At 41.7% G+C, this 15,068-nt stretch overlaps 1 protein-coding gene across 5 annotated transcripts in view; it reads left to right on the top strand.

The window, feature by feature from the left end:
* The window catches only part of HDAC7 (histone deacetylase 7), a 459,678-nt gene that overhangs the window by 420,079 nt on the left and 24,531 nt on the right, over positions 1-15,068 (top strand). For all 5 annotated transcript variants that reach the window (XM_040340777.1, XM_040340778.1, XM_040340780.1 and 2 more), the window contains 3 exons: positions 8,954-9,003; positions 13,062-13,169; positions 13,510-13,565. In XM_040340777.1, the coding sequence (XP_040196711.1) occupies positions 8,954-9,003; positions 13,062-13,169; positions 13,510-13,565 (214 nt within the window). The remainder of the gene's footprint in view (positions 1-8,953; positions 9,004-13,061; positions 13,170-13,509; positions 13,566-15,068) is intronic.

The following is a 15,068-nucleotide window of genomic DNA, read 5'->3' as shown; positions in this document are numbered from 1 at the left end:
ATTACCGCGGTTTCCCATTGATTCCAATAGGAAGCCGCGGTATAGGAGCGGTAAACACCCCGCTCCTATACCGCTCCAAAGATGCGGCTAGCAGGACTTTTGGAGCGGTCCTGCTACCGCCCCGCTTCAGTGTGAAAGCCTTCGGTATAGCCGCACTATTTGTAGCGCCGCTATACCGTCGTATTTACCGCGATATTCGGGCGCTAGCAATGCGGTTTTAACCCCCGCTAGCGGGCGAAAAAGGGTTAATGCCGCCCGCAATGCGCCTCTGCAGATGCGCATTGCGGGCAGTATTACCGCGGTTTTCCCATTGATTCCAATAGGAAGCCGCGGTATAGGAGCGGTAAACACCCCCGCTCCTATACCGCTCCAAAGATGCGGCTAGCAGACTTTTGGAGCGGTCCTGCTACCGCCCCGCTTCAGTGTTGAAAGCCTTCGGTATAGCAGCGCTATTTTTAGCGCTGTACTGCATGAAAAACGTGAAAGGGGCCTTACATGGGACTGGTCATTACAGTGCCTCTGGGCCGCCATCAGGAATTTTGGGGCCCCTTACACAGCTTCAGGCATGGGCCACCTGGAGCAGAGTAGGGTGCTGCCGCCACAAATTGAGAAGCAGGGGGTGACGCAAGTTGCGAGGCGAAGGGTGCCGCCGCAAATTGAAAATAGGGGCGGGCCGCCGCGAATTCGAGAAGCTGGGGGGGGGGGTCCTGCCGAATTAAGGTCGGGGGTGCTTTGGGTGCTGACGAAAAAAAAGGGGGATGCCATCCGGGGCCCTAGGGACCACCGTGCCCCTTAGAGGTCGGGGGGGCTTTGGGTGCTGATGAACAAAAAAAAAGGGGGATGCCATCCGGGCCCTTTACAGGTGTACTGCCTGTACCCCCCTGATGGCGGCCCTGTAGTGCCTAATTAATAACATAATACACATGATATTGGTAAGCAGAAATAACTGGTAATGTCTCGCAAGTCAGCTGATTCCTGGGAAATGGGTCTACTGTTATGGTGGCTCCAGGCTGAATCTATCATCTTTGATACTAACAAAGTCTAAGGCCAGCCATACATGTAGCAATTTTTTTTCCTGCAACCCATGGAAATTCCCTCCATTCCCCCATTAACACAGATAGTGTTAATGCGGGAATCCCTCTTGCCAGGCCATTGTCTTCTCTCGTAGGGTAAACCCCCTGCCAGAGAATCCCCGCTGCTAGTGATAATCGCAACAGAATCTGGCAGGCTGGTTGTATCCAAGTTGATCGACCGACCGACCAACTTGGTACATTTGCCTGTCTGTTAATCTGAACTATTTCTCTTCAAATCTGAAGGCTAATTTCTGATTGTTGTCAGTGTTTAATACATACAGCTCTCATTTAACTATGGGCATCCAACTGTTGCTAAAGCCGGGTGTAGACAGTTCCAATCTCGGCCAGGTCAGCAGGAACCTTGTATGGGCAGGCTGAATGTAGCCAAATTTAAATCGACTTGGGTACAACCAGCCTGCTGGATTTTACATGCAATTATAGCTAGCAGCTGTTATAGTTCGCTAGCAATAAGCACTGTGTTCTCCCAGTGGGGGCAGCTTCCACCTCCTGCAACCTGTGGTTGCAGAAAATAAATTTGCTCCGTCTATGGCCAGTCTTTCTCTTCTTCTTGAGGAAGTGTAGTTTAAAAAACAAAACATTTTTACCTACTGCTGCAGTGATGTAACCTAATTTTAAATAAGAATGTCCCACATCCTGCTGGATAATGGGTTCTGTAGAAATATTTTTTCCAGCCACACCCAGTCCTGAATTTTGTACCATTTTGTGAGCTGCAGCAACGGCCGATTTTTGTTCCACCATCAAATTTAAGTGATCAGGAATGTTGGAAATTTTTGAAAAAACAATAAAATTCCAACCAGTGATGGGAGAATTGTGCAAGAAATAACCTATATACTCGAGTATAAGCCAAGTTTTTCAGCACATTCTATTGTGCTGAAAATGCCGCCCTCTGCTTATACTCGAGTCACCTTTTTGTGCCTGATCTGCTGAACTTTGGGGACCTGGTACTGACCGGCTGTAGGTCCCCTGGACCCCAAACTTGGCACACAAGCAGCCCCCTACACTTGCGCAAAGTTTGTTGTCCAGGTGACCTACGGCCGGGGAACACTGATTTTTCAAACCCGGGCACCCCTTCCATAGACTCCCATGTTAAATGGTAATTTCTCCGGTGACTTTGGGGACCCGGTACTGGCCGGTCGTAGGTCTTCTGGACCCGGAACTTGGCAAACACTGTAGCCCCATTTCCCCTTTACAAGTGTGCAACGTTTGTTGTCTGGGGGACCTACAGATGGGGAACACCAATTTTTCAAAGCCGGGCACCCCTTTCCATAGACTCCCATGTTAAACGTCAGTCTAGTTATGGGCACAGTGAGGCATGGGCACAGTGAGGCATGCAGATTGACAAAGTGAGGCATGTAGATGGGCACCCTAGGCTTATACTCGAGTCAATACGTTTTCCCAGTTTTTTGTGGTAAAATTAGGTGCCTCAGCTTATATTCGGGTCGGCTTATTCTCGAGTATATACAGTATAAGTGTAAAAGAAATGCACAGGAGCTGTGACCTGGAAAGAAAAGAAGATTCCCGGCCACAAAATGTATTTTTTGTAGCAACATGAGGTGAAATTGAAGGCTTAGTTGAATTTCGATATCAATGGTGGCCCATCGGATCACAAAACACACCAAATTTTGGTTTTTCAAAGTAAAATTTGTTTGGATTTCTACCCCTGTATGGCCTGCATAAATCTACCTTAAAAACAAACAGTTGAGAAAGGATAGTCTGAAATTGACTGGATGCAGCCAACACAGACAGACATTTTTTGACAAACGAAATGCCAGGTCATTATATAAACCTGTTGATCTAGATTATTGCACATTGTCGAAAGTAATTTGCTTTTTAACTGTGAACAACTTGGGGTTATAAGTATTACCATTGACAAGTCCATGCTTTTTATCAGCCCTGATATATTTTAGATCACACCTCATTACTACAGTATTAAGCACAGTAAAGGGTTATTGCATTGGGCAGCATGTAAATCTAGACCAAGGCAACAGGCCAGGACTCCAGGATTCTATTTCAGTTGTTTCTTAGTGACAGCTTCCCTAAACGCAGTACAAACACATCAATCCGTTTTTAGATAGGGTTACAAATCTGTTTGTCAGCACCAGAGAAAAAATAAATAAAGGAACTGCCAGTCATTGCTGCCCTTCTCTGGAATGCTGGACATAAGGAATGATAAGAGAGAAGGATCTCATTAATGGCTTATCTTGGAATTTCCCACTTGTTGAGCTCGATTTACATTTGCTTGTGTTCTGCTGCCCTCGTGTGGCTCATACAGCTGTCTAGATTACATGTAGTAAGACTTCATTTCCACATAATCATGCTAAGCTCATCAAAATACATCACAGTATTGTATAAAGAAGAAGCAAAACCTCTTCCAAACATCCATTGCCAAGGCTCAGAACTCTGCTTTTACTGGCCGTACAGTTTTGAATGTATACAGATCATTTTATATCAGAATAAACATAATTTCCAATAACTGCCTGTTCCCCAAATCTATGCTAGAATGCAGCGTTCTTTAAGGCTACGTTCACCTTTTTGAACATATGTTGCATGTTACACCCCTTTTTAGGCTATACAGTAAAACCTTGGATTGCAAGCATAATTTGTTCCAGAAACATGCTTGTGATCCAAAGCACTTGTATATCAAAGCATTTTTTTTTACAGAGTATAAAAGAGAAGAGAGGCACCTCTAAGTGTAGCAATAAGTTGCTAAATGTTGTACCTTCATTAAATGTAACCATATTGCTACACTTAGAGGCTCCTCTCTTCTTTTTTTTATACTCGGTTGTGACATGACGCTACTCTTATATCAAGACATCGCTTGTATATCAAGGCAAAATTCATTAAAACATTTTGCATGTCTTGCAAAACGTTCTCAAACCAAGTTACTCTCAAACCAAGGTTTTACTGTAACATGTTTCAGCACCCCCTAAGCCTTTCCACTTCCCTGTGACAGTGGGCCAGGGTTCTTCTCCCTCGCAGCCGCTGTCACGCCTAAAATCAATGCTCTGCCTGCACAGGCATGTCAATCATTCACATGGATCTGAGAATGAACAAACTACAAGTCCTTTCTTTCACCACAGCATACGGCTTGTAGTTCTTAATAGACTATGAATATGTGAGCAGCGTGCTTCCTCCAGCTTATTAACTGAAAGCCCATGCAGAGGGATGATCAGAAAGCTGGAGGGAGACAGACTTCCACTGTAGGTAAAAATTAATAATGAACATTTTTTTTTCTCTGCAAAATTATTTGCATTTATTATTTTTTCTGAACTTGGCCTTTAAAGTATAGGGTGCCTGGGAAGGTTTGGCCACCTTTTTAGCCAACTGTTATCTTTTTAAACAGTCTTTGGCTGGCTTTGTACACATACAAGGATTTATACAGTCATATTGAGAGTAGTATTTCTGTAACAAGAAATTTGCAAATTGGTAGCTTTTGTTTGCATGATTACTGTTTGCATTGACGGTAGAAATAAAGTATGTTCAGCTTGTGGGCAAATAAGGTTGGCACTAAGACCCCTTTCACACAGGGGCGTTTTTCAGACGCTTTTGGGCTAAAAATAGTTTTTGTTAAGCGCCTGAAAAACATCTCCCCTGCAGTCCCAGTGTGAGAGCCCGAGTGCTTTCCCTCTGGGGCGCTGTGCTGGCAGGACGTTAAAAAATGTCCTGCAAGCAGCATCTTTGGGGCGGTGAAGGAGCCATGTATACACCGCTCCTGCCCATTGAAATGAATGGGCACCCCTACCAAAGCATTTGCAAAGCGCCTCGGCAGCGGCGATAGGCGGGCACATTTAACCCTTTATTCGGCCGCTAAAGGGGGTTAAAAGTGCCCTGCTAGTGGCCGAATAGCGCCCAACTGTTTCCACCAATTTGTTTACTCATTAAAAAAAAACAAGGTACACAGCAAATTGGTTTTAGCTGGTCATACATTATACAATTTTCTTATTCAATTTCCTTTAGATTTACCTTCAACTATGTGGTGCAAGGGCCTGCCTGATTGCATACAAATTTAAACGGTTTTTAAGTTTTACCTTGTTATATATAGTTTTGGTAAATCTAAATGGAAATTGTATAATGTATGGTTATAGGTACGTTTATTGGAGCCTGACCAGCATGGTCTGTCTGTCTTGCACCAGTCTATTCATCTGCTGATTTGACTGACAGGTTTGGGGGGTGTTTATACTATTTTTATTACCTTGGAGTCGGGTTATAGCAAAATTCTTCCTGAATAGACTATTGCAGTTTGCATTTGAACATATATCCACCTTGATCTGTTGATCGGTTCCTACAAAACCAACAGGCCCCTCCTGTCCTTTGAGGAAATTCTCCTACATAGACCCCATCTCTCTTCCACGGCATGCTCCAGAATGACAAAAATATTCAATAAGAACTAATGCAGAAAAAGAGCAGGAGCTGGGCATGTTACTGGGGGGGGGGGGGGGGGGGTTCTGTGTTATGTTCCGTCTATCAGTGCCTAGTCCTCTCCTGATAGACGGAACATAACCCCTACTGTCAAGAATATTTGGAACTGTGTCCGTCCATGAACTTCAGAGAAAAGGATTTTACGGTAAGTACAAACATTTTATTTTATTTTTCGTTCATGGACGGACACAGCTCCAAATATTCTTGACAGTAGGGGTTATGTTTCGTCTATCAGGAGAGGACTAGGCACTGATAGACTGAACATAACACTACTGTCAAGAATATTTGTCCGTTCATGAACTTCAGAGAAAAGCCATAAACCATATATTTAGAAGTTGGAGCAATGAGCCCAACAGAATTTAATCTATTCAGTACCGGACACAGGCTTGTGGAATTGGCCTACTCTTACAAAGTTCTTTGACAGGAGTCTTGAAGTTTACAGTATAATCTGGAGGCAGTGCAACAACCAAACTGACCATCTATTTTCCCAGATTCTGCCCACAGCACTGAGAGGTTACTGTGGTCCCCGCTGTTGAGTATCAGGAGTATGGAGGAATGACTCACCTTAGGCATTAACAAAAACTTTTTCATATGGACCCACAAATTCTGCCAACAGCCTAGAATACACCCTTCACCCTAAACCGTCTGTACTTACATCATATCAATTTATTATTCTGTCAGAAAAACCTATAAATTTTTCCCCTCTTGTCTCTCTCGCTTTCTGTGTCTTCTTATCACCAGGATGATGATAAACATTCAGGATTTATGGTTGTGTGCACCTTTATTTCATCCTGACATACATGTGTTTCTGAACATTCTTTTTATTTTATATGTTGCTTGTGATTAATCTCTAAATGCTGATTCAAAAAGGTATAAAATAGATAAAATCTTCTTGTCCCCACATACTAATAAAGGGAAAAGTATAGGGCCCTGAGTGAGGATCGTGCTTTGTATATTGTTTAGTAGCTACGGTTTGCATTCTGTTTGTTACTTTGAACATTATTGCCATTTTTTCTTTCACTCCAGCTATTCTGGAACTGCAAAGTCCACAGGGCATTGCCAAACTGTGGCAGCCCCAGGCATGATGGGATTTGTAGTTTCACCACAGCTTGAGTGTTAAGGCCTGTACACACGATCGGATTTTCTGATAAAAATTGTGTGATGGCAGGATTTTTGTCGGATAGTCCGACCGTTTGTACGCTCCATCGGACAATTGTTGACGTAATTTCCGACAACAAATGTTTTATAGCATGCTCCTAAATTTTCCGACAGCAAATGTTTTTCCGTCTGATTATCCGATCGTGCTCACACGTGTCCATTGGAATAAAATCCAAAGTACAAACACGCATGCTCCGAACCAATGCTAACCACAGCACAACATTTAGCAGAAGTTGCCCAAAGGGAGGTGGTAAAGAGCTGAAAAAACACGTAGTTTCCTGTTTGTTGGCTTAAAACGTTCTGCCGTCTGTATGCAGAACAAGTTCACAGCCAACGCCCTTCACACAAAATTCCACGGATTTGTCGGATGGAAATCTGATCGTGTGTACGAGGCTTTAACCACTTAAGGACCGCCTCCTGCACATATACGTCAGCAGAATGGCACGGCTGGGCACATGTACGTACAGGTATGTCCTGTACATGTACCCAGCCATGGGTCGCGGGTATAAAAGAGAAGAGGGGCACCTCTAAGTGTAGCAATACATTTCTAAAATGTTGTACCTTCATTAAATGTAACACTTAGAGGCTCCTCTCTTCTTTTTTTATACTCAGTTGTGACATGACGCTACTCTTATATCAAGACATCACTTGTATATCAAGGCAAAATTGAGTTACTCTCAAACCAAGGTTTTACTGTACTTCTATTTTATTGCTAGTTAGACATATAGGAAAAAACCTGTGTGAAATCAGCCTAAACTTTAACTCAAGACACAGGTGTTAGTTATTTGCACCAACTGTATGTAGTATTTAGTCTATCATACTTAAAGCTGACATGAAGGTGAAAAAGAAAGCCCACCAATCAGGATATGGCTGGGCTTGTGCCTTAAAAATTTGTCCTGGAACCCCTTTGTTTTGCCCTGACATCTGGTGGACCAGTTTGCGTCTTGCTTCTTACACATTGGATGGTTATGTAAAGCTCCTCGCAGTAACATATCCTGTTTCTAAATTTAGTGCATTTCCATCGCTCTACATTTTTTTTTTAAAGCCGAGCTCCACCCTACTTTGCATGCACGTCCGCATGTGTTGCTGATCGCTCCGCCATTCCTTTCTGTATAGTGTAATTTAAAACTAAAATATTTAAAGTACCTTTTTTGCTAAAAAAAAAAAAAGGGCCCACTTCCGTCCAAAACTCGCCACGGCGAGGAACATCATATCCTTTTTCGCATTGGCTCCTGGGATACCAGTGTAATTAATCCCAGGAGTCAATGGGCAACCTCCGCGGCTAGCATTGCGTTATCTCTAAACCGGAAATGACGCAATGCTAGACTGCATTACTATGACCGTGGTAAAGTCCCACTGCTTATGCGCAAGATCAGGAGGTGCTTGCTGGGTAGCCAGCAGAACCTTATCCCAGAAGAGACTCACAATGGGCTTCAGATGGACACTTGCTAGATCAGGAGGGTACAGTTAGTACCAATATTTTTAATAACACAGAAAACGTTTTCAGATATGCATATGCTGATTTTTAAAACATAATTGATGACTATCACGAGGTGATTAAAAAAAATAAAAAGTCTGGAACAGCACTGCATCTTGAGACACAAACTTTGAAAAGGCAATTAAACCACTAAACGTTTGAAGTAAGACATTTCTTACATTTCTCTTTTACCGGCCAGTGCTGTTAATATTTTATCGGTGTTTTTTTTTAATTTTAGATAGAATGGTTTTCAGATTTAAAAGTAGCTAAATGGTTCCATATTTAAAGGCTAAGGCCACCTTTAGGGGAAAAATAATAAAGGCATGTTTTTGCAGAAAAAAAATAATGCATTATTTTTTTCCTACAGGAGCCTGCAATATATTGTTTGTAAGTGCAATGTCAAGCTCCTCCTCCTACACTCTCCTTCCAGCCTTCTGCCTGTACCTTTGTATGGGCTTTCAGGTAGAAAGCTGATTTCAGGTGTGCTGATCAGTGCAGTCATAGTCCACTGAAAACTAAGGACACCTGCCATGGTGGCAGGCAGAACTTGTAGTTTATTTATTCACAGATTCCTAGGGGGGAGATGCTGGAACATGTTATATATTATACCCTAAATACAGGTGTAATATGTAGCAGGTCTTTTTTGCATACATTTACAAATATATGTGTGAAAGCTGCATTAGGGCACCTAATCCATATCTAGCCAATGAGAACACCAACAATAGAACTTTTATAAGCTTCAAAGAATTGCTTGCCACATTTCTCCAAATTTCAGGCCAATGATATTTTCTTTTTTTTCTCTTAGGAATTCTTGCTCAGAGGATGTTTGTTATGCTGCCGTGTGGAGGACTTGGGGTAAGCCTCTATAAAGAGCTTAAGATTTTTTTGCTAAGATACAGTATATATTTGATAAACCTTGTTTAATTAAGATATAGACACAATAAGATTCCTCCTCCGTCGTAGAGGTGTGTTGGATGTTTTGGGAATATGTTCTACCTTTTGGCAAGTTATAGCAGAAGAAAAGCTGCTGAAGCAATGAAAACTCAGAAGCCTCGTACACACGTCTGAGGAACTCGACGGGCGAAACATATCGTTTTGCTTGTCGAGTTCCTTGTGAAGCCGCCGAGGATCTCGGCGAGCCAAATTTTCCCATTCCCGTAGAGGAAAAAGAAGACATGCTTTCTTTTTGGCCCGACGAGATCCTCAACGGTTTCCTCGTCAAAGTGTACACACGACCGGTTTCCTCGGCAAAAAAAACAACCCAGCAAGCTTCTTGCTGTTTTTTGCCGAGAAACTCGGTCGTGTGTACGAGGCTAAAGGTGTTTTGGTTAGCTTCCCGTTCTAGCCATGCTTTAATTTGTTCTACAGGCAATAACTTTTATTTAATAAATTAAAAGATTTAATAAAAAATAAAATGTATTTAATAATAGAAAGGGTGGGATTTAACCCATAGTAACCTGTAACGGTTTGTCATTAGTCTGGGAATAGCTGATATTTGATTGGTCACTTGTTGCTCCTACACATATTTACATCACATCTGTACCATATGCACTCGGGCTTATAGCATTAACTTTTGCTTCTTTCTTTTTCGTTATTTCACAATATATTTCTCTCAGATGGAGTAACACCTATATATCTCACATATGTGCTGACAGTGGGACACTTTGAAGTCAATCTCTTCAAGATTGCACCTCTTTATAGAGACAGTAGGAATGCATGTTCCCAACTGTCCCCTTTGATAGTCTCCCAGCCATAATGGTACATTAGAAGTCGTGTTCCTTATCCTTCAGGGAAATATGGGAGTCTTTCATCTAACACATGGAATACGTGAAAACACATTCTTTTACTCTTGACTGTTAAGCAGACTAAGAGCATTTAAAGGATATTTAAAGCCAAAACTTTTTTTTCATTTTGGATAAAGTAGGTGAAGGGTAAAACCACGTGTTTGCTGTTTTTCTTGCCATCTCTGTCTAATTTAGGAAGATTTTGCTTTACTTCCTGTTGTGTAGACTTAACAGGAAGTGAGATTTTTCCAATGTAAGGTAAATGTCCTCTTAGACAGTTGTCATTGAAACAAGCATTCCCATTGGAAGTTTTCTCCCCTATTTCTGCACTGGTGGAAACTTCCAAATTTAGTTTTTTTTACTAACTTTCATTCCTGGCGACATTCATAATCAAGAATCCGTAATGGGGACACAGACTGCAATAAAAATCTGACTGTGTCAATCTCACCAATCTATCCACATCCAAAAAAAGTCTTGCCTTTACTAAATATGATTCTGTCAGTATATCTGTAAAAATTGGCATTCCAACTCATCACTATGCATCATGGACCCTATGGCGAGGTGCATTGACTTCTGCGAGGACCCTGGTCAGATAAATTGACTTGTCCCCATAACTGAGTCCCGTGAGTGATTCACCCAAAGCTGAGCCTTGTGCCAGCTAAACCTCAGGGGATGATTGAGTTAAGGCCTCACACATGGCTTTGATTAGTCCAGAATCCCCCAGGTTTTTCCGTGTCTCCTTTGTTATTTCCCTGGCGCTGACGCGACTCTGATGAAAACAAGATGTTTCACGGGAAATGAAAGAAGAAGAAGAAAAAAAAGATAAAATAAATTCCTTTCCAGTGCGTTTATTCCTAAAAACAAACCATAATTGAGATCAGAGGCACGGGCAGGCACTGGCTTTCAGGCTGCTGCCTCACCCAAAATCATTAAGCGCTTTATCCATAAGCACTTGAAGATCTGGCCCTGAGTATCCTCCGGTAATACAGTCAATCACTATAGTGTTGGGTTACCAACTGGCATTTGGAAAATACATTTCTAATGACACAATATGTCGACCAGGAACTTGGTCAACAAGAGAATGATGAAAAAAAAATGAATTGTTTGACACAATTGTAATATGATCTTTGCTATTATGATTTGATGTTTCCTTATTTCATAATTTCTCCCAGTGGTGCATGTGGTACAATTGTGCTTATCTTCTAAAATGGTGTTAAATGACTCTTTGGTGTATAACCTTAAGCAGTCATTAAAGGTTGCTTGGATGCAACTGTGGACTAAATCCCTGGAATTCATAAGGACTGGCTCAAACTGATTTGGCAAAAGTGTCCCTCATGCATGCTTCAGTGGTGAAGAATGCGTAAGAATACCCCTCACAATGTGACACAATGTAAAATAGGCACATTTTAGAACTACCTGAATTTGGTGCACGAGTTGATATCGGAACCAAAAGTGTTGCAAATGCTTCATGAATTTTGCGCAATACAGGTACAGCAGAACTTTCCCTTTTGGATGCAGTCTCTCTTTAACCCTTTCACGCCGACTGAACGCATATATGCGTCCTCGGCTTTCAGGGGTTATACCGGGATGATGCCTGCAGCCGCAGGCATCATCCCGGTACCGTTGTTTAGAGCGGGCGATCGGCTTTCCAAACATAACAACCGATGCGGCTAAAAGCCGCTCGGTTGTTATGCCGGAGGAGCGGGAGGGGACATCCCCGCCTCTCGCCGCTCTGACCGGGCCTCCCGTCCCACCGGGAGACCCGATCCTCAATCCGGCGCCTCCAGCGTCTCGGCGCGCTCTGAAACAAAGCCGTAAACGGCTTTGATTCAGTGTCCGCATTGAAACCACGGAAGCGGCGTCATGACGTCACTTCCGGGTTTCTCAGATGCCAATGGCGCCGGATTTAAAAAAGTACACAGTATTCAGAATCGCCGTTTTCGGCGATCTGAATACTTTGAAGTGCAAAGGAGGGCTCGGAGGTCTTTTAGACCCCCGATCCCTCCATAAAGAGTACCTGTCACGACCTATTGCTGTCACAAGGGATGTTTACATTCCTTGTGACAGCAATAAAAGTGATCAAAATATAAAAAAAAAAAAAAAAAAATTAAATATTAAAAAAAAAAAAATAAGAAAAAAAAAAAAAAAAATTTAAAGCGCCCCCCTCCCCGTGAGCTTGCGCAGCAAAGAAAGCGCATACGGAAGTCGCGCCTGCATATGAAAACGGTGTTCAAATAACACATGTGAGGTATCGCCGCGATCGTAAGAGCGAGAGCAATAATTATAGCACTAGGCCTACTCTGTAACTCTAACCTGGTAACCGTAAAAAAAGTTTAAAGCGTCGCCTATGGAGATTTTTAGTTACCGTAGTTTGTCGCCATTCCACGAGTGCGTGCAATTATAAAGCGTGTCATGCTTGGTATCTATTTACTCGGCATAACATCATCTTTCACATTATGCAAAAAAATTGGGCTAATTTTACTTTTTCATTTTTTTTAAATTCATGAAAGTAAATTTTTCCCAAAAAGTTGTGTTTAAAACACCGCCGCACAAATACCATATGACATAAAATATTGCAACAATCGCCATTTTATTCTCTAGATTCTCTGCTAAAAATATATATATAATGTTTGGGGGTTCTAAGTAATTTTCTAGCCAAAAATATGGATTTTAACTTGTAAACACCAAATGTCATACATAGGCATAGGCATGAAAGGGGGTTTCTAGTCGCTGCTGTGCCTGCAATATCAAAGCTGTATATCTGCATTGTGAAATTATGGATCTTCCAACTGCCAGTCTCAGGAGATTTGGAGCAAAATTGGTGATGTCACTACTGTTCTGATCACTGTTCACCTTGCTGCAGTATCTGACATTGGGAAGCAAGGCTCTGCCTCTAACAGGTGGCTGCTTCCACACCGAGACACAGTGCAGAACATGCATGTTAGGTCATTAGTAGGGAAAAGATTAGTAGCAGAAAGATTACAGGCAATACTGATGACTAGTCCTTTACCCTCCGCCTACCCCCTTTTTTTGGGGGGGGGCACAACTTCCAGAGTTCATTTCCTCTTTAATTATCATATTTTTAAAAAAAATGGATGCTTCAATTTTTGACACTCCTTTTACTTGCAGGTGGACAGTGACACTATCTGGAATGAGCTCCATTCTTCAAATGCTGCTCGCTGGGCTGCCGGAAGCGTGATTGAACTGGCATTTAAAGTTGTAACACAAGAATTAAAGGTATGTGGTGTAAAAGTGTTTTTTATGGCAACTGTAACTGGAGCTTCTGTGTGACCTCCTGAAAACCATCTCTTCTTCCCCTACCATGGTATGGATATCAGACAGTGGACCCCAGTACTGGACAATTGTGTATTTAATTTGGTAATGCGGATAATTGTTTGTACAGTACTAAATATTATAACTGTCTTTACCCACATATTGGCTGCACCTGTTTGGATGACCACTGTAATAAAATTCCATGTCTGTTTTATGGGAGCAGACTATATTTCCTGAGCCTCAGAGCTGAATTCATAAATGTGATCCTGCTGTCATCTCATCAGTTTCTATCTCTTTCTTGCAGAATGGATTTGCTTTGGTGAGGCCCCCAGGACATCATGCAGACCCGTCAACTGCTATGTACGAATTTTATATTTCTACTGCTGGTATCCTAACTGTGTTTGATGGACCATTTACAGCAGGGTGTCTTTTTCTCCGTATCTAGTATATGCAGTTAATTTAGCATAACACTGTAAATTGTATTTAGATGCCAGATAGCATGTGCTACTATACTTTTCTTGGTTAAAAATAAAATATTTACATGTACCAGTGGGCTTTAAAACATAGTAAATGGCTAGATATAATATGTTGAATTATTGGGTGTCTGAGGGTCAAAGGCACCACATCCCACCAAATATGTTCAAGAAAGTATATGAAAAAGAACAGGATTTTTAAGGTGCCACCGTAAAAATAACAAAATGTTATTAAAATATCTAATTTTTTATTGAAATATACAGATGTTTAAAAGAAACAATTTCATAAAAACCATCACAAAATATCCACAATATCCCATTGTGACTTTTAGCCATTGGGGACGCCGTATCAGCAGCCTACGTCCTTTACTTGTTGATGTATATTTGCACATTAATGTTGTCTGTGCTTCCTCTTGGGGAAACATATATTTTAATGTATCTGGAAGTTGGGACTTATGCTTGATAGGGGCAGAGACCCGGAAATCAGCCTCTATTGATTTCTTTGTTTGTCCCTTTCATCATTTTCATTCAAGTGGCTGATGCCTCTTTGGGTTATATTCCTTCCTATGGCTCACTGATAGCCCGTGGGTAATCCTATTGGTGCGTGATCTATCTTTCTTCTTGTGCATTATTCATCAAACATTCCTGAGCACCCTGGTGACATCTCATGCAATATTCTAAAAGTCTCCTGAGGAAGCCAGTGATTGTCGAAAACATGTTGAGCTGAAGTTACTGCATATGTATTATAGCTGCAGGATATTCCTTGATGGTTTTTATAAAAGTATTGCTTTTAAACAAACATATGTATATGTCAATATAAAATGTTTATATTTTTATAACCTTGTTATCTATATAGTGGCACCTTGAAAATGTCTCTTCTTTTTTATATACTTTCTTGAACATAGACTGCTACTGGATCTTGTTTTTTTTTCTGCTCCCTGTGTTTCCCATGACTTGCAATTGACCCATCACTGTGATGATTAGTTTCACTTAACAGCAGTGAGTAGTGGGGGAATTGGGTCAATCCCAGCAAATAGGGTTGCTTTTGCAACCCAGGGCACCACTGTTTTTAGGGTTTCAGAAGATGTAACGGGTTCTGCCAACATGCTGGAGTTGCCTGCCCAAAATGAGTGGCAGTTTTTTCAACTTGGGTTTGTTTTATAATGCAAGTGGACCCAGTGAAAATATTTGTAGGCTAATTTTCTTAGTGCCAAAACATTTACAGTGTATCTCAGTAGAAGACTACATTAAAGCAGTTGTAAACCACTGGACTTGTAGTGGGCTGTGCCTGCACTGTTGGAATGAATAGCTAATTTGGTCCAGGGCAACAAAAAAAGATTTGCTTACCTTACCTTCCCTACAGCTGGACTAGTCCCCCACAGTTTCTTCT

Source organism: Rana temporaria, chromosome 2 (genome assembly GCF_905171775.1).
Source record: "Rana temporaria chromosome 2, aRanTem1.1, whole genome shotgun sequence".
In the NCBI taxonomy this organism is placed as follows: Eukaryota; Metazoa; Chordata; class Amphibia; order Anura; family Ranidae; genus Rana; species Rana temporaria.
The sequence above is the reverse complement of the archived record's forward strand: the minus strand, read 5'-3'. Positions and strand labels throughout refer to the sequence as shown.